This window comes from Branchiostoma lanceolatum, chromosome 6 (assembly GCF_035083965.1).
Source record: "Branchiostoma lanceolatum isolate klBraLanc5 chromosome 6, klBraLanc5.hap2, whole genome shotgun sequence".
Taxonomy (NCBI): Eukaryota; Metazoa; Chordata; class Leptocardii; order Amphioxiformes; family Branchiostomatidae; genus Branchiostoma; species Branchiostoma lanceolatum.
In genome coordinates, this window is record NC_089727.1 from 1,619,024 (window position 1) to 1,638,044 (window position 19,021).

General features: G+C 40.6%; 1 protein-coding gene across 7 annotated transcripts in view; it reads left to right on the forward strand.

The window, feature by feature from the left end:
- LOC136436118 (AF4/FMR2 family member 4-like) overlaps nucleotides 1–19,021 on the forward strand; it is a 161,912-nt gene that overhangs the window by 80,633 nt on the left and 62,258 nt on the right. For all 7 annotated transcript variants that reach the window (XR_010756007.1, XM_066429861.1, XM_066429867.1 and 4 more), the window contains exons 5-7: nucleotides 3,162–3,248; nucleotides 17,066–17,099; nucleotides 18,925–18,985. Coding sequence is in view for 6 of the 7 variants with exons in the window: in XM_066429861.1 (XP_066285958.1) it covers nucleotides 3,162–3,248; nucleotides 17,066–17,099; nucleotides 18,925–18,985 (182 nt within the window). In the remaining variant the exon portion in view is untranslated. The remainder of the gene's footprint in view (nucleotides 1–3,161; nucleotides 3,249–17,065; nucleotides 17,100–18,924; nucleotides 18,986–19,021) is intronic.

Consider the following 19,021-nt stretch of genomic DNA (forward strand, 5'->3'; position numbering starts at 1 on the left):
TTATGTATTATGAATTATGAACAATACATACTGTCCTTAAGTTTGTAATACCTTTTAGTACAAAAGAAGTTATCTCTTGTTAATGCTACATGTATCTTGTTATATAACTAGCTAGGTGGGTGGATGTCTGTGGAGTTTGAAGTTGAGTCTCCAAAGATGATTCATGTTGTCGCCCACATTCTGCCCTTTCAGTTCTCGAATCATTTGAAGCTTTCAGCATCACTAGCTAAGGGTTTCTATATACATCAATGCAAGAATCAAGGCTGTTACTTTACATAAGGAGTTTTGGGAGTCCTTTTATCACTGTAGTGGCTTAGGAGTCAGGCAAGGACGTACACTCATTTGAACTGTTAGTTGCAGTTCTGCTTTGGTGAAAAAAAAAAACAGTTCAAAACCTGCCTTTTGACAGATCTTGCTTAGAGCCCCTGACGAAAGGTAGTGGATACTAGTACTACCTGAAATGTCTGACCGTTTCCAAAATCAGATCCAGTTGCTTGAGTAACTGTTTGATTGAGTATCTTATGTCCTGGATGTATAACCTTCATCAGCGTAATGTTATTATTCATCCACTCATTTTTTTGCAACATGGTGATTACCTTCACAACAGAGAAAGATCAATGCATTCAAACCACAAATGGAAGAAGACGCCTCCTGGCAACTTGCACCCAAACTGCAGCATCCATGATCAGCTATTTGTCCTCAAAACCCAATCATCAGTTACGAGGCTTTAATAGCGGATCTGGTCCCAGCGCTGGAAGGGAAGGCACAGGTGGCTCTGCCTGCGGCTGTTATCTTTCCCATTAAAGATGAAACTCGCAGCTCCTTGGAGGGTGCATTAACGTTACAGGGCTCAAAATTCAGTTTGGGGAATAGCTGCACCAGTGAAAATGTAGGTGCACAGAAATGATTTTGGGTGCACATTACCTTAGGCCACACCAATTTAATTTCTTGGTTAACGGATTTTTATTTTCCAAAAAAAAAAATGAAAAAAAAAATGAAAACAACGATTTTTTTTTACATTTTTTTTTTTTGGGGAAAAGAAAAATCAGTTAACCAAGAAATTAAATTGGTGTGGCCTTAGATAAAGTAGAATGTCAGGAAAACGTAGTTGCAAACCCGACTGTCTTTAATCTGTAATTCTATCATAGCATTCTATATAAACTTCAAAATTTCAAACAAGTAATACATCAAACAAATTACAACAGACTGAGGTTGTATTGCTTTTTCTGATAATAAAATTTCAAGAATATTCTGTACATGCACTAGTGTACAATTATAATACTTAAAAATATCTGGAGTACCCACAGTCAAAAAGTAGCTTCACAGCTCCAGTTTTGCACAATCGTGCACCCAGCATTTCCAGCCCTGCTTCATTTATATTGGCAGATCCCAGAAACAGAGACAAAGGTTTTATAGCTGTCTGCTACCAGTGGGCGAGGAGTAGCTGCTGCTGCCAGCTGCCTCTCTCCATCAAAAGGAGGAGATTTTAGCGTCTGAATCACTTTTCGGATGAAGAGTTGATTGAGGTGTGAAGACAGCATTTTACTTTTTCCTTAAGTAAGTAAGTGGAACCAAATGGTTCCATTAGAAAGCTTGTGTTCTGAACTGATTTCTTGGTAATTTGTGCCTTGTGCAAATTTGTGTAGTTTCATCGAAGGTTATTATAATAACACAATGAGACTGAAGCATTCCGATGACAAGTTGATGTGGACAGTAGGTCACAGTTTTACTTTCTGTGTTGTAAGTGAACTAGACTATCAACGGCACCTTTTTAAAACATACAGTTAAACCCAATGCTTCAGTCAATCTTGTGCTATGAATTTAATATGAGCAGATTTCTCAGATTGTATTGAAGATTACAGCAATGACTTATGATGGCTTGATGTAGATGTGAGGATAGTTTTACATTTCTGCAGACTGTTGGTGACACTTTATGAAAATGGTAGTTAACTCCAATGGTTCAGTTATAAATATGATACCACAGTGTGAGCAGATTTCACAGATTTTATTGAAGATTATGATAACACGACGAGATTCCGATGATGAGTTGATGCGGATGCGAGGACAGTTTCACGTTCCTGCGTACTGCCGGGGACTCGTGATTGATCAACTGAAGTCCGTCCCACTAATGGGTTCCTGGAAGCGACTGCGGGAGGGGGGCAGGCGGAGAATACCAATGAGGGGCTCGTGGAAAGAAGGATCCCGTAATGGCCGCTCACAACGAGCCGGGGAGGTCAGGGTGTCATCTCGAGAAGCAGAATCTCGGAATAACGATCGAGTGCGTAGACGCGGCGCTTATCGTGATGTGTTGATGCATGCATTCCGTACCGCACTGTTACAGGTGGAGGCTCATCAGCTTGCAAAAGGAGTGGTCAGGGTCACGGGAGAGACTGGCTACGTGGGATAATTCACCGCTCGCTGTGTGTCTCACAGTTTCTCGTCCTTCGCATTGCTGTCCTTTTTTTTTCAGGAAAGGTTGTGATTCTCCAAAATCTTTCTTGAACACTGATGCATGGTGTCACATATTTGTGATATCAGTATACATTTTGCAGAACTGTTTATTTTAGTGTTTTACTATGTCCTTGTCTGTTATTTCTTGTCCTTCAGATTATTTTTTCAGGAAAGGTTTTGGTTCTTCAAAATGTTTTATAGACTGAGGCTGATGACAGCATTAGATTAGTCGTGATAAGTGTTTAAGTTACAGGATTGTCTTTTTGACGTTTCGTAATTCAGTGTCTTTTATTTGTTGTCCTCATGTTGTCCTTTCTTTTTCAGGAAAGATGTTCTTCAAATGTGTTTTCAGACTCTGAAACAGATAACATGCCTGTATCAAATCTTTCTATAACAATTGTTACAGTTACAGGACAAGACTGTGGCATTCTGGATGTGTGTTTTCACTACGCTCAAGTATTTCTAGTCTAATTCTTTATGTCCGACGTTTTATTGTGTTTTTGTTGTGCACACGAGAAGACTGTCATTGCAATGTTTTGTAATTCCTTTATTTCAGGAAAGATTTGGGTTCTTTGTTTACAGATGCAGATAACAATATGTCTGTTTCATTTTTTTTTTATATCATGCTGCAGGACATACATTTCTTGTCCCATTTCTTACATTTGTACTTAATTGTAGGTCTGACGTTTTCTTGTGTTTTTGTTGCACAGGAGATGACCGAGGTTGGCCCTCCTCTGACAGGGATCCACACGCCCATCAAGACGGACGTCTCCAAGTTCCCCTTCCCTGCAAACCAGGTTAGAAACCCCTCCGTACATCACACTGCGCCTGCGCTGTTTAAACTGTGAACGAGCTTATAGATATACCTGACTCATCGTACCAACCAAGTACTTTTACACAAGTTCCCCTTCCCTGCAAACCAGGTCAGAAACCCCTCCGTACTCCGGGCTCGAAATGATTCAGCTGTTTTCCGCGAACAATAAGGCTGTTCACGGTTCCAAATGCGCATGCACAGTGACATGCATTGTGGGTAATATGTCAAAGGTGAAGGTTCCTAACTAAATTTTTTTAACAGTTCTTGTCTAGACCATGTTTTATACCTGTCCAAAGGTATTTATTTAAGTCTCAGGGGCCTTCAACATATTACCCACTATGCATCACACTGCATATGTGCAGTTAAAACTGTGAACAAACTTATAGATATATATAACTCATTGTACCAACCCTGTGTACATTTTGCTTGCCTTGATATCAGAAATTTTCCTGCAAATTGATAGTTACAGGTGGATATTTCGAGCTTTTGCATTCCAAATTCCTTCATTGTGTTAGCGTGCCTGAAGTGTAGAGAAAGATACTTCAGAAGTAGGTCATGATGGTCATTCAGTGGAAACCCAGGATTAGTTTCCTCCCTGCGTCTGTCTGAAAGTATCGATCGCCCAGTTTATTCTGACAAATCACTGTCCCAGTTTAACAGCTGTTTTCCTTTGTGTTTGTGTTTGGAGCAATTTTCCAATGTCCAGATTACTTCTGATCTTTATGATGTGATTTATTAAAAATAAGTAAAAAAGCAGACATTAAGCTGTTATGGTGTAGTTTGGGCTATGCCATTTTAGATTTGAAGGAGAGGTATTACAAAAGAAGTCAAAATGAGGATGGTACATGTATATAGCAAATTGAAATGTAAAAATTGACATATTTTACATATAGATATGAAAATGAAAAGGAATTACTCATTGAAACATTGATCTAGAAGACTTAGTATTTTTTGAATTTGTGTAAGTTATTTGAACATCTAAACGGGATTTGACAACCATTCTGTTAATCCTCCTTCCCAAACGCTAAAATGGAATATCCCAATGCAAGGTTGATGATATTTTACGAAGCTCAAGTGTGATGTTCTCTTGTACTCATGTTCCTGGCTGTGCTGTCAGATAGTGCGGCCGTGCGAAGAAGATCCTCTCTTTGATGCAAAAAACATCAAAATGCTCACTCACTAACCGATTCATCATCCCTCAAAAATGGAGCTGCAAACTACATTTCTCATTTGACCGGTTGATTGCCTGTATAGTCGGTAATCCACAGTTGTTGGTTGTAATCTACAGCTGTCGGTTGTAATCCACAGTTGTCGGTTGTAATCTGGCTGATTTGATATCAGTCAGCCTGGTGTGATGCATACGGCAATTAACGCTTGTCACCGAGCCAAGAGTTAATCAATCCACAACTGTGACAAAGTAGGCCGAACACCGCCTCTCTCCAAATCCTGGCTTTGATTTAGTTTAAACCCAGGGAACGGTATAAAATTAGGCCACAGCGTTGTATTTCCTTGGTTCTCAGACATTTTGAAATAAAAATCAAGAAAGAGAGCAAGATGAAAACGGAGGACTGAAAGGAAACTTATTGTGACTACAGTCAAACCTGCCCAAGGCGACCACCCGGCGGACCGAGCGAAAACGGTCGCGATGGACAGGTGGTCGCCATGAAGAGGATTCCATTCCACTCACATGTTTCCAGGTCGAGGTTTTCAAATACAGTATGTAAATGGATGGAAAATTATGTGAATTGAGACAGCATGACTAGTGGGGACCAGGTTCAATTCTCATTGACAGAAAGATCCTACAAAAATTACATTTTCCCCGCTACATCGTGTACAAATTTTCGTCATAATTTTGACTACAAAACAATGGTTGCCTCGATGATCTCGCAGCGCCCTCCCGCATTCACACCTTACATAAATAGTACACACACACGCACATCATCGTTTTAAGGCCTAAGACAAATCCCTAGAAAACACCTGCTGGTCCCAGCCTTTTTTGGGGCGCCGACCGCTGGATAAAAGGGTCAAAAAGTTTTCGATCTGACAACTAAAGATGAAAACGGAACAGTGTGATTTTCAAGGTGAATATTCCGTCGCGCCGCGCCACCAAGCTCTGTGCGACCGCATCGAAAGGTAAGTCTGAGTGCAGCAGAACGCACAGCATCCAATAAAGGTTTGTGAGATTCATGGAAATAAAAAGAAAATAAGAATATTTATTATCATCAATAACTACAGTATTCGTAAATGTTAATACACAAAAGCATCGTGTTTTAGAAAGGTCAGCGGTACGCCAAAACCGGGCCGCGCCAACTTGGTCCAAGATGGCGTCGGGACCAGTGAACAACATTTCTCGCCCGATGTTTTTCCCGCCGCGAAGTCATTTTTCGGCGGAATTTAGTAAGACACAGACACGTTTTTGTTGAAAATACAAGAAATAGATAGTTATTTCTGTGAAATCTGACTTTTTGACGCCATGCACTACGTATTCGTTTTGAAAATTTAGTTTAAACCGAACTGAGTTTGCGGTAAACTACTAGTATAAGATTACGATAGGCACAACAACATCACAAACATTTGTCTTTACAATGTTTATAGGGATAGGGGGAACGTTTTATTAAAACACTTAATGGAGGAATCGATGCTATAACATTGCTATTCCATATAAATTTGTCCATATTTTTGTCCTTCCAAGTCTTGAAAACATTTCCTTGAAATCCGACAGCAAAATGATCCGATGTCACCACACGCTTGAAAATTTGGCGGCCGCCATGGGCAGGGATTGTGCTCTGTGCGGTTCCAATTCGTGGCGGTCGCGGTCGCGTTGGACAGGTGGTCGCCTTGTGCAGGCAGCTTAATGCTTGTGCCTATGGGGAAAATTTTCGGGACCGAGAAAAAGCGGTCGCCATGGCCAGGTGGTCGCGTTGAAAAGGTGGTCGCCTAAGCAGGTTTGACTGTACATTCACTCCCTGAAGCTGAGTGTACCGAAGTACAGACTCCTCTCGGAATGTGTTTTCTTGTTAAGATTCCAATTCAACATTATGTTGTTTAGATCCTAGAACCTTATCCGTCGGTTTTCAGCTGTCAAAAAAAATGCTTAACTGGAAAAAGATAACGAACACAAAGCCTAAGTCTTTATGACCGGTGAATACAGTCATATTCAAATTTCCTTCATGCCCTCTGCTTTATGATGTCTCCGTACAATATTTTCACCCTGAAATGTGAGAGAACCGAGGAGATGACTTGTTGCGGCCGGAGGTGACTGTCCTACATTGTGCTGATGACAAACGACGTGCCCTCCCTTACACGGACAATCTGGTGCACCGGGCGCGAACATCATGCACGCCTGTCAGCCCGCGCGATGGGAGACGGATGACCCTGCGCGCGGGGTCACGGGTTCCCGGCCGGAGGACAAAGAATCGCCGGGGTTCCTGGGGAAGACAAGTCATCGTCACATCCATCTCGCTGTCTCTCCCCGTAAAGATTTCCAATACTCCCCCTCCCAGTCTTAATTAACAACGGATTTGAAAAATTACACTGGCCGCCGTGGCATAGAGACGCTCATATGCACCTCGGGGAGAGTGTTTGTTATGATTACGAGGACCCAGATATACGGTCCTGTCAGCGTACGGACGTCGTTTAAGCGGCTGTTGACGTCTCCGAGGCTTGTTCTGATTGAGAGCGATGATCTGAGTTTCCACCATTGATTGAAGATTGCGAGTTTATCATACAAAATGAACATTATACGTTTGTTTAATATACTGGAAGTACTTTGTTTTAATCTGGGACATGGCAGTACCCCTTGTCAATTACATGTAGTTAATTCAGACATTTAGAATATATTGAATACAATTATCAAAGTAACTAAGTAAAATAGATGCAATCAACATGAAATTGACACAGAAATTAATTTCCAAGTGACACAATATTGAGCATACATTAAGCAATTATGTATTCTTTGAAAAGGCAGTTCAGTTACTAGAATGACACAAGAGATAGACTAAGCAGAATGATTGATTTTTGTAAGAAGCACAGTTTCTTTGACGATGACAAGAATCGATTGGTAAGAAGCAGCGAGGGTCTATCTCCGGTTCCAGACCTGTATCTTTACCCCGGCTACCCCTGCCGCTGTTGTAGTGTTGTCATTTATTGATGTTTTGCTCTCACGGCTCCTGACGCGTACCAATATCGTTTTCCCGACTGTAAAATATATCCTCCGCCGGGTTGTCCCAAAACCAATTGCGTGTAACTCGACAGGACAGACCCTGGTCTCGAAATTCATTTTTTGAGAGGTATTGTTTTTGGCTGTGTGTGTGTGATCCCACCTGTAACTAAAGGTTGTTTTGATGGATTGTATGAATTTTGGGATGTTGGTAGTTATTAAGGTTCCAATGAAACCTGGCGATTTTGGGTCCAATAGCTGTTACTCCAGGTTTATAGACCCACACCCCCTTGTGGATAATAGAATTGTATAGTCCATAGACAGCTGGTCTTACCCAGGGCAATGACCTCAATCTGGGACATCAGAGTTGTTACCAGATCTTTCTTGGTACTTCTCATTGTTAGATCTTCCTTCCAAGGACCGCATGTGATCGTTAAATCTTATCTATTAATGAGGAACCTTCTGTAAGTCAATGACCTCAATTTGGGACTCCTGAGTTGTTAAGAGATGATTGTATTTGGTGTTTCTCATGATCATTGTTAGGTCTTCCTTCTAACGACCGCATGTGATCGTTAAATCTTATCTATTAATGAGGAACCTTCTGTAAGTCAATGACCTCAATTTGGGACTCCTGAGTTGTTAAGAGATGATTGTTTTTGGTGTTTCTCATAATCATTGTTAGGTCTTCCTTCCAATGACCGCATGTGATCGTTAAATCTTATCTATTAATGAGGAGCCTTCTATAAGTCAATGACCTCAATCTGGGACACCCGAGATTATTTTTGGTGTTTCTCATAATCATTGTTAGGTCTTCTCTCCAAGGACGGCATGTGATCATTACACCTTACCTATTCATGAGGAGCCGTTTGTAAGATCCTCTGATGTCAGCTGGGACCAGCTCAAGCTAACAACCTGCTATCTTAATTGGAAAACTATGCATCTTAACTGTACAATCTGCGCAGCTCTCCCCAAGTCATCACGGCCTGCACTTGAAGTAGTCGGGTGAGGGTTTAAAAGAGGGAGGAGGGCTCTTAGGGATCTGAGGTTTCCTTGGATCTGTTCCAGTTGCCTTAAGAGTTTTGTGTAGTGATTTGGGTCAATTTGTTGATAGCTAGATCTCATCGAAAGGTGTTTGGTTATCTAATGTCTTGTATACAATGACAACTCTGTAGGAAAATGATGGAAATCTTCCTTGCAAGATGAAAAAGTGTTTTTTTGTATACTTGCATTTGTTTTTGTTGGTTTTACCTGTACTTTCAGAAAACAAAGGACAACATTGCACCTACTTTAGAATTTCAATCATGCGATCGATCCTGGATGGGGAGAGATGTTATCGCAGATATGTAAGAGTGAACCCATGTTGCCTTATCCAGCCCTGGGGGGTTGGCTGTGATAACGGGTGCCTTCTGATGCTATCTTAGTTTGTTGGGCATTCTGTTATCACACGTTTTGTTGTACTCACTCGCAGCTCAGTGCAAGACATCAGATGTAAAGTTCTTAGCAACAAGGGAAATATGTCTTGCATGGATTGCAAAGAGAAAATGTGTTTCTTATTCACTGTCTCTGTAATCTACATTTTCTTTAACTTATTCGAAGTTAGTGCCAGCAAAGTCCGTGATTTTTGCCTTCTGGCTTCACCAATCTTTCGGTATAACAGAGGGCTGGTAGGAAAATCTGTATCTGACTATATATTCACTCTATGGAACTGTGTGTACCAAGCACAGAACCCAGATATCGACTTGTGTTTTCATTTTGATCCTTCAACTTAGTATTGTTATTTAGAAGTCAGAGAATCAAGGCAGTGATTCAGGCCTTTAGGCAACACCAATCTAGATATACATTGTGTATCTATACAGCCTTGGACATTTCAACATATACTGTAGAATTTAAGCAAGAGGACATGTACACAAGATGGAAACAGGGCTGGGAGGGAAACTTGATCTGACCATACTCACTCCCTGAAAATGTGTGTACCATTCCAGACTCTCCTCATCTTCACTTCACTTCATTAACATATCTATTCAGAGTTTTGATTAAAACCTGGTTCTGCCAGATCTGTTCTTAGTCAACGACGAAAGATAGGAGATGCTGTCTGAAACGTCTGACAGTTTCAAAATTTAATCCAGTTGCTTGAGTAACTATTTTTGGCGTATCTCCCCATTTTGATCTTCCAGTCCAGTATTATTGTTTAAGTTAGAACTTAGTGGCAGTAGTTAAAACTAGAGTAGACATTTGTTATACTGTTCATTATTGTCTGTCCGTCCACTCCGTGTTACATGTACATGTACTTGCAATTAGCCTACGGGCAGGAATTTGCAATAAAACTTTTCATTTAAACAATCAGAGAACCAGGAAACTGAGTTGGCGTGGCCTGGCGGTATTATACAGCAGAATGTGGGTTCACAGGTTTGTTGCTTGCTGCTGTTTGAATGCGATCGATCAACTCTGCCGACACCATTGTGACAGAATAGATGACAGTTAACACCGCAGTTGTTTAGAGAGAGGAGGGGTCGTCGTGGTGACAAAGAGTATCCCTGACAGCCAAGGCCACCAGGGACCTGCCAACATTTGCATGATGAACGGCACATTGTCGCCGGTTCTCCCCGGCATGACCCCCGTGCCCCGCGCCTGACGATCCCGGTCGTGAATGATGTATCAATGAAACACGACTAATGACGGCGGGATTGGGAAGCAGATTGGTTCCGCGCGAACGGGCGCACCTTCCGTCCGCGCGCCGGTTTGATGGATCGCGATGCTCCATTCGGAGTTAATTTCCGCTCGCCGTTTACCGTCCCTCGCCGATCGGCGGTGCCCGTTTACGATCCCGCATTGTCCTGAGATCGCGAGCAGGGTTAGTGTGGATTCTATTTGCTGTTAGTACATGTATTTCATCTGGTTGATATGGTTTTTCGTTTTCCTTTTTGTTTACTGTCTTGTTTGAAGGATATCAAGATTTACTGATGCTAAAGCATTGCTAATGTGTACTTGGGCTGAGGAGGTATTGTGATTATAGAAATTGCCTATTTGATCTGTCTGTGCTCCGTCTGTTGTTAATTTGTTATTTGTTCTTTTCATTTTGATTAGAATTTTCGGTAGGATATTGATGTCCTCAGTGTATTAATTGGAGACAAAGCATTGATGATATGTACTGTACTAGAGTGGAGGGTGAATTGTTGTAGTGAAATTTCTATAATTGTAGTCATGAATTGGTGGCCAGCATTGCTCTAAATATACAATTAGAAATCGTATTTAGCTGTCTGTTATGCAATATTAACATTGAAAGCAGCATGCAACGTGCTGTTTTGAAAGGAGTCCATTTAAATTTTAAAGCACCTTAAAAGGACAAAACAGTATGTTGGTAATTAAAATCTGTCAGTGCTGATGATTTGATTGAGAAATCAGTGCAACCAGCTTCGTTAACCCTAATGATAGTGATTTATCAATTAAGTTCCGTTAAGTGCCCGGCACAGCCTTGTCTGTTTTGTCTCACAGAGACACTTAAATTTTCCACGCCTCAAAATTACAACCGTTCGAAAATGATAAACACTGTAGAAACGAGTAGTCAGCATTAAAACTGTATCGTAAACGGCGGCACCTAATCCCCAGAGTGGTGTTTCCCGCTGTCTGTTTCTCCATGTAGATGAGATTCATGGGGCCGGTGTGGTACAACGGCACTTGTCCCACTTACAGAGCTGCCATCACACAGCGGAGTAATTGGGTTATGTATCGCCCGTCACGTCGCCTAATGCTGGGGAGATATTACAGGTTTGTTGCCTGTTTAGCAGGAATTATGATATAGTGTTGGGTCGACGTCGCTGCTTTAGAATGGATGGACAGGATTTGTGCAGAGCACATGTATATTGTACATGTTTGCAGTGGGAACCCCATGGTTTAGTATGGTTTGGATGCAATGTTGAGATGGGAAGAAATATTGCAGAGTGTTCTTTCAGCAAACACCATTTTCTCAGATGAGCTAACTCACATCTATGTTGTAGTAGCTCTGTGATAGATTTGCACAAATTCTCTGTAGAATGGAACTGCTTGAAAAATGGTCAAGTAGTCACCCCAAATTGAGGAACTGCTTAAATCAGGAATTTGAAAAGAAAAGCAGACAATTAAATTATACATTTAACAATAACAACTCCTTTTGCCAGTTGGATACGGTCATTGCAACCATTAGATCTTCTTGGAGATTAAAAAATTACTCCTTAATGACTTTTGTGTCTATTAGTAACTGTAACATCAGAAGCCTGACGAATCAGCTCCAAACATCAGAATAACACCCGATTGTTAATGTTTATTCTGAAGAACTCTCATCTATTTAATCCTGCGGAGTTCAATGACCTGGCTAGAAACTGTGTCAAAGCTACAAAGTAACAAAGGGAAATCCTCCCTAGCTGTGCTGTGGGCACGCATGCTGAATGGGAGAACAGGGGTCAAACTAAGCCTGTCAGTCTTGAAGGGTGGGTGATCTTTGGGAACTGCGAACATACGTTACTCAGCATTAGGTCACCCTGAAATATGTTTTGTGATTTAAGGTAAGGTAAAGCAGTCTTCCTCAATTTTGTGATTTAGGTCCCTGTATTTATTCCTGCACTGGGGTATGAACAAAACAAAAAGATTTCTGTTGTTTAATGCAAATTCATTTTTCTTAATTGTAATTTATGAACTGCAAAATGGCAATTATTGTTAGTGAATCTGTTGGTGATATGATTTAACATTGCATTTTTTTAAAAGCTCCAAGGAAAGTGTTTTATTGCAATTCATTAACTACAAAAACATCCTCAGTATCTTACTTACAATTTATCAACTGCAGGAATATGGCAATATTACTTGTGAATAAATCTTACAACGTCACATAAGCTCCAAAGTACAATGTAAGATGAATACTGATTAAAATATTTCCCAAACGTAGAAAAAGCATTATATAAATTATTATATTAATTGTGATTCCATAACTACAAAATAAAATAGTATCATTTTTACATAATCACAATCATAACTTCCAAAGGAAGTTAAATGCTCCTTGAAGAAACATTCTCATGGGCAGATAAGGACATAATATTTATTATGTTGATTGCAATTTATTATTGCAAAACACATCACTAATATTTGTGAGCTTGTCCTAAAATCATTGTAAGCCCCCTAAAAAGAACCCCAGTGTCATTTGTGAATATATCCAGGCATTACATAAGCTCCAAGGTAAGATAAGTGCTCTTGGAGAATATATTCCCATCTGCAGTAAAACTAGCGTCGTGACATTTACCAGAGAACAACATGACCTCGCTGCCTCCAGCGCCGTTCCCTCTCCCATACATCATCCCAGTAAAACGTCCCCGTTTCTATGCAGCGCTGATACGCAGGCATCCGCGTGTTTCTCCACCGCGGTAGATTTATTGTGCCAGGAATTTTTCTGACTGGAGGCAAGATTCGTCCTCAGCTGCAGTTAGGATGGCGGTTAGGCTATAATAATTCTATTTCTCGCTTCTCAGATTTAAAAAAAGTTTTAACTGGAATATAATAATTTGAAACATAGTCTGAGGGAAAAGACTGTACCCTGGTACATGCAAAAATAGTTATTTACTCAATTTTCAAAATTTTATCCTGTTGCTTGAGTAACTATTTTTGGCATATCTTATTACCTGGATGTCTCACCTTCATCAACGTACACACAGTGTGGAGTGAATATAATGTGTCTTCTTGCTGAAATTTTAAATTCAGGATATTTGAGAACCAATTAAGGAATTGAATTGATATAAGATATAAAATTCAATGTTTCCCCCTAGATTTCTGTTAAAATTTGGACCCCTTGGTACATTTTTACCCTTAGATTTATATTATGTCCAAGCACCAAAGAAAAGTCTTGGCCTGTCGGCATATTCCCAGGTTATATTGCATGTGAATTATCTTGTAGCCCATGACTGTGGCCCCCTGCTGGGGAGTATAATAGTAAACACAGCTACCCGCCGGACATGACCCCAGGCGTAATTCATACCTTGGCGTTCGCTCGTCTCTTTGTTGTGGCTTTTACTGTATATTGAATGTGTGAGGAAATGCCAGAGGGGAGATGGGTGCAGTTAATGGTCGTGGAATACACCTAGCTGGATAGGAAAGTTGCATGTTGTTCGTAATTGCTTTTTACCTCTGCTTTTGTTTTTACTGTTTTTATTATTCTTGGGGAAGAAGGGGATGGTTTTTATGTGAGTTTTTATTTTGGAAAAAAAAAATTTCTGAAGATTTTTTTATTTTTCTCTATTTGTGGATAATTATACAAAAACTGTTCAGGTATCTTGGCCTAGGGAAAATGTGATTACTTTTTTGGCCCCTTGCAGTTTTCTTTCCAACTGTTCCAAGTTTCAAGTAATTTATTGCATTTAAGAGGGCCCTCACTATATACAGCTGGTATAACTGCCCTTAAGTGTAACACACCAGCTTTGCAGGCACGCCGCACGGAGGTAGCTGGTTATACCACACTGAACGACCTGCCACACCTAACTTTTGCACATCTAATTGTAAGCGTGGTTAAAGCTATCTTGTGAGGAAACTAGCTGTATTACAAGGAGAACAAGTGTGCCTTCCTGTCAGGCCTGACTGCAGCAGAGCCAGATGTTTTGTCTCCCGTAGTTCAGTCCGCTGCTCTGCCTGTTCCACTTCCCAAACTCATTTCCTGCTCCATCTCCCCACCATCCTGGGCTGTGCAGCAGCGCCTCCTGTATGCATCTGTTGCACCCGGGAACTGCAGGAGGTTGAGCAGTTAGGGAAAAACAATCCTCAGATGAACAGTTAGTGCACCACAAACTTCTAATGTCTTTACAGGAAAAGATGGCGTACACATTGAATAACTACAGTTGAAATACGTTAAATATCGATGTATACAACTGCTGAAAAAAAATGTATCCACCCAAAAATGTACCTTTCATGGAGATGAACATATCTCAGTGGAATAGATAACATACATGATAGATAACTGCAGTGAGTTGCATGTATATGCAACAGCTAAAAACTTGCTGCTCCCCCAAAATTTAAGGTACGTCATGACTCGTTGTACATTTAGAAGCTATTGTCAAGAAAGATTATGTGGTACATTGGTCATATTAAAAACCTGAAAAAAATCGCTAATGGCCTGAAATGTTAGAGTTCGCCAGCTACATTTAAGGTTATGTTGAACATTGCTGATATTGATTGTATGCTAATGTCAAGGTTTGATATTTGGTTCATATTTATGTTGCAAACTGTGCATCTAAGGTTACTCATAGGTTATGTTGAACATTGTAATATTATTAATGGTTGAGTATGTTGTACACACAATATAAAAGCCTGTATGCTAATGTCAAGGTTTGACTTTTAGTTCATATTTATTGTGTAAAACGTACGGATGATGAATTATCATTGCTCAAAGTGATTTGGTGCTGGGGTTTTGCCAGCATCCCTGCTAACAATAACAGGAATGATTTTGCCACGGCTCATTAACTAAATCCTTTGTTCACATAACATAACAGCTTTTATTTGCAAAACAGGTGTCAATGTTACTTATGCATGGTTACATGTACGTCCCTATCTGTAATTACTAATTAGTGTGAGTTATTTGTTTAATTGTGCAGCAACTTGTAATGAGGGGTATCGGGTTGCATCATTGCTTTTTAATGAGATTAATCAAGACATGCTTCAAGGTAATTGTGGTTTAATAATTAGGAAATAGCATAAAGTGTCATGATCCAGTGGCTCTCATTTGTAACATGTGATAAAAGCCAGGATAATAATTACGAAAAAATGAAATAAGCAGATGTATTTAGATTATGAATGATAAAACATTTGTTTGGAGGTTAGATTGCAAATTCGACAACAAAAAAACATGATATAAAGCCACAATACTTTAATGTGTATAGTTGGTTCTCAGATTTTTGAAAGATGTGTACTTAGACTTTTGAAAGAAATGTGAAATATCAACATGAAAACAGGGTCTGAGGGGAAAGTCTGTACCTTAGTTTCACAGTTTCAGGGAGTGATAAGGCCACACCAATTTATTTTCTTGGTGAATGGAATAAAAATTTAAATGCTAGATTGCAAAAACAACATGTAAACAGAATCTCAGAGGAAAGTTTGTACTTTGGTGAACAGGGTCAGGTGCAAGTTTTCACCCCATTCTTCTGTTTTCATGATTTTTTTGTGTGCTAAAATTAAGAATAAAAATGGTGTGGCCTTATAGTCAGTCATGTTTTCCCCCTAGACCACGGTTTTCATATTTACCTCTTTGTGAATTTTTACTTTGTGCTGATTATTTAAGATGCTGATTTAAGAAACTCAAGAAGTTTGTCCCTCACCTTTGGCACACCTTGAGTCCTCCTCCTCAGCTGGTGTTTCTTTAACCAGAAGGTCCCGGTCCTCCCGTCCATCACAGCTGTCAGCTGATAATTACGGAGTCCCTCCAGCCTCCCTTTGTCCACCTGACTACTGAACAGTTAATAACCTGGCAGAACCCTTCTGTCTACGTTACTGTAAAGGCCTTTAAGTTCATACAGATTTAATGTTGTGGTAGGAAGAAGATGGGGTGTTTGTGGTGGTTTTAAGTTTGCGGTTGAAACAATGTGGTAGGAGGGGAGAAGACAGAACAAGCATTTTCGCTGTGGTTGAAGGTTTGTGTGAAAACTGCCGAACATTAAACAACAGCGACAATTTCAACACTACAGTAACCAAGTCCTGCCAAGGACTCTTGTTTCTGGGTTAGGCCACACCAAGTTGTTTCCTTGGTTCTTGCAAAATTCTGATAAAAGGAAAATTCTTGGAAAATTGTAAAGTTGTAAACATCTAGTTTGAGGCCAGGGGAAAGTCTGTACCTTGGTACAGTTTCAGGGAGGAAATATAGTCAGATTCAAGTTTTCCTCTCAGCCCTCTGTTTTCATTCTGACCTATTTTTTTCACTAAAATATGTCTGAGAACCAATGAAATGGCTTGGAGTGGCCCACGGAGCGTGTTAGAGCCCCAGCGTACTGTGAAAGTGTTTCCCCTGCCCCTAACAACCACCACAGCAGCTGGGAGGGTTCAAAGACTCATCCCGGGACTGTGTGGTAATCGAACGCTTGATTGAGCGCTCACAATGACCAGGAGTGCCCAATCCTGCCCTCTTTACCTTCCGAGTGCAGCTTTTGACCACAGAGAAGCAAGCTTGCTGCCAGGCTCTTCCCCGCTTCTCACTTACACCTCTCGCTCTGGGAAGGGGATCCTTCCCGATCCTCTCCTGGTAATTTAATTTGTCCTTATCATGGGTCTGCCGGATGGGATGCGTTCTGGCGGACTCCTTGCCTGCGAAATCGATAAGAGCGCAGGTCTTTTGTGCCACTTGTCATGCGTGGACGCTCCCCGGCAAGGTGATTGATAACGCAGGGGGCTGCATAATATTGGGAGCCGGCACCGGGCTTAATTGTGAGCCGCATACAGGGCACTGATTTTCGCAGGGGCCAATTGCATCGGAGAGGGATGTTTGTTTAATTTGCGCTAGAAACCCGACTTGCCCCTCGCGATCTGACAGCACAGCGTTGGAGTGCAGAAATGTGTGTGACTGTGGATGCCTGCGTTGTTGTTATAGTCGTTGTTGCGGACTTTGTGGTGACGTCGTGATCAAAATGTTATCCTTCTTCCCACAGGATATGCCCAGCCTGCAGCTGAGTCACACAAAGAGTGAGTACTTCCTACTTATTCACCTTCCCGGCTCTATTTATTCCCGGCACGGGCTCACGTCGATGTGTTTGGCCCGCCAGGGTTCCCCCACGTAACGTTATTATTAGGCATTATTGTGTTTTGCAGTCGGGGCTATTGCTTTGCGGGTATTTGTGGGGCATTTAGCAGCCTTTGATCACCATCGATTAGCCACTGTGGTGAGTAATCACTGTGATTTGATTGCGGCCTGGACGCGATGATGCAAAATTCAGCGACTCATCCCGTATTCCGTCCGTGGGCCCCGTGTTGACACGGGGTGCCTCCGTAGCGCTCGCTCCGTTCCCACAGCGGTCGTGCGCGTTTAATCCCGCTGTCTTCATGCCCGCCCGCTGGAAAACATCATGATAATGATAATAATGGTTTATTCCGTACCAAAAGGTGTACTTGCAGCAGTCCCTACATGAAATACTCTAACATTCATTTAAACGGTTTCGATCAGGACATTTTTATGATATTTTACAAGATACATTTTGATTGTTCTTCTATCCTTGATTGTTCTTTATTTGTGTTGATTAAAAGCTATAAAAAAGAGAGTAATACGTTAAAGTCGATTTATTGAGGATAAAAAATAATTACAATGTAAAAACATCACTTGATTGTGCTGCAATATCTTATTTTGATTTGATAATCAGACGATGTGTGGCACAGTGCTCTTAATGAAAAGTTCAGAACCAAAACACAACAATTCTGGCAACAACGTTTGTGTAGGCTTTGGTTTGGATTCACTCAGATCCCCATTACTGATACAATATTCACTATTCTTCTTGGAGTCCAGAAAAATAAAAAATAAAACAAAAATTAATGTATGAAATAGATATATGTGTATATCAGCTGAAATATACAACAAAATATACATTTGGACTATCAGAAAACTTGAATAATGTGACTCAAAATCAGGGTGGGAGGGGTCAGAGGTCAAGGCAAAAATTGTATGAATCAAAATATAATTTGTACTTGTGGTAATGAAACAAGGTTGTATATGATAACAAATATAACAGAATGAAATATCCATTCAAGATGTGTTTATTGAAATTTTGCCGTGTCTAGCATTCAATTTACAGTTGGCTAAAAAGATTCACATGAAACGACGTAGAATAACTCCCAGCCTGCGAGCTCAGAGATGGCGGAATGGTTGTAACATTAATCATGATAACAATAATGTTCGCGCCGTGATCTGATTGATCACTCCTCACTTGTCAATCGATGCTGTCAGTCCTGTCGTCATGGCGATCAGTCACCACGACGATGAATCCTCCCCGTCCCTGTTGTGGGAAGAGACGGGGACTAGCTGTGATCACTGACAAGTTGGTATTGACATCCAACAGACATGAAGCATGGGTGACAATGTGGTGTTCCTTTTACAGGGCTCGAAATATTGATTAGAATTGCATGAATGCCAACCTGCAATCTGCAGGAAATTAAGTTTTCAATTAAAGAAAATATGTAATACGGCATTGATATATAATTATAATAAACAAGTTCCAATTTGACAAGCTGTAATGATACAGGTTGGAATTATAAATCAAACATCAAGACCCAAAAGACCCAACTGCAATCTGCAGAAAAATCTTTGAGATTTAGACAAAAAGAAATATCTAAATTTTATATGTATAAACATCAAAAAAAATATTTATCTATGAACAAGTTATAAGAATACAGGCTTGGGGTTATGAATGACATATTACAGAAAAGAGTACTTGAGTATTTCGAGCCCTGATTTCACACCTATGGGTTTGTTTTCATGATGGTTTGTTTCTAACTAACTGTTCCTTGTGTTTTATTGCAGGAAAAAACGCCGCGGAGTCCAGTGGCGGTGGGAAGACGAAACCCATGGGGCCGTCCTCCGAGTAAGTCAAATTTTCTCAGATAACTTCCTGTCTTTC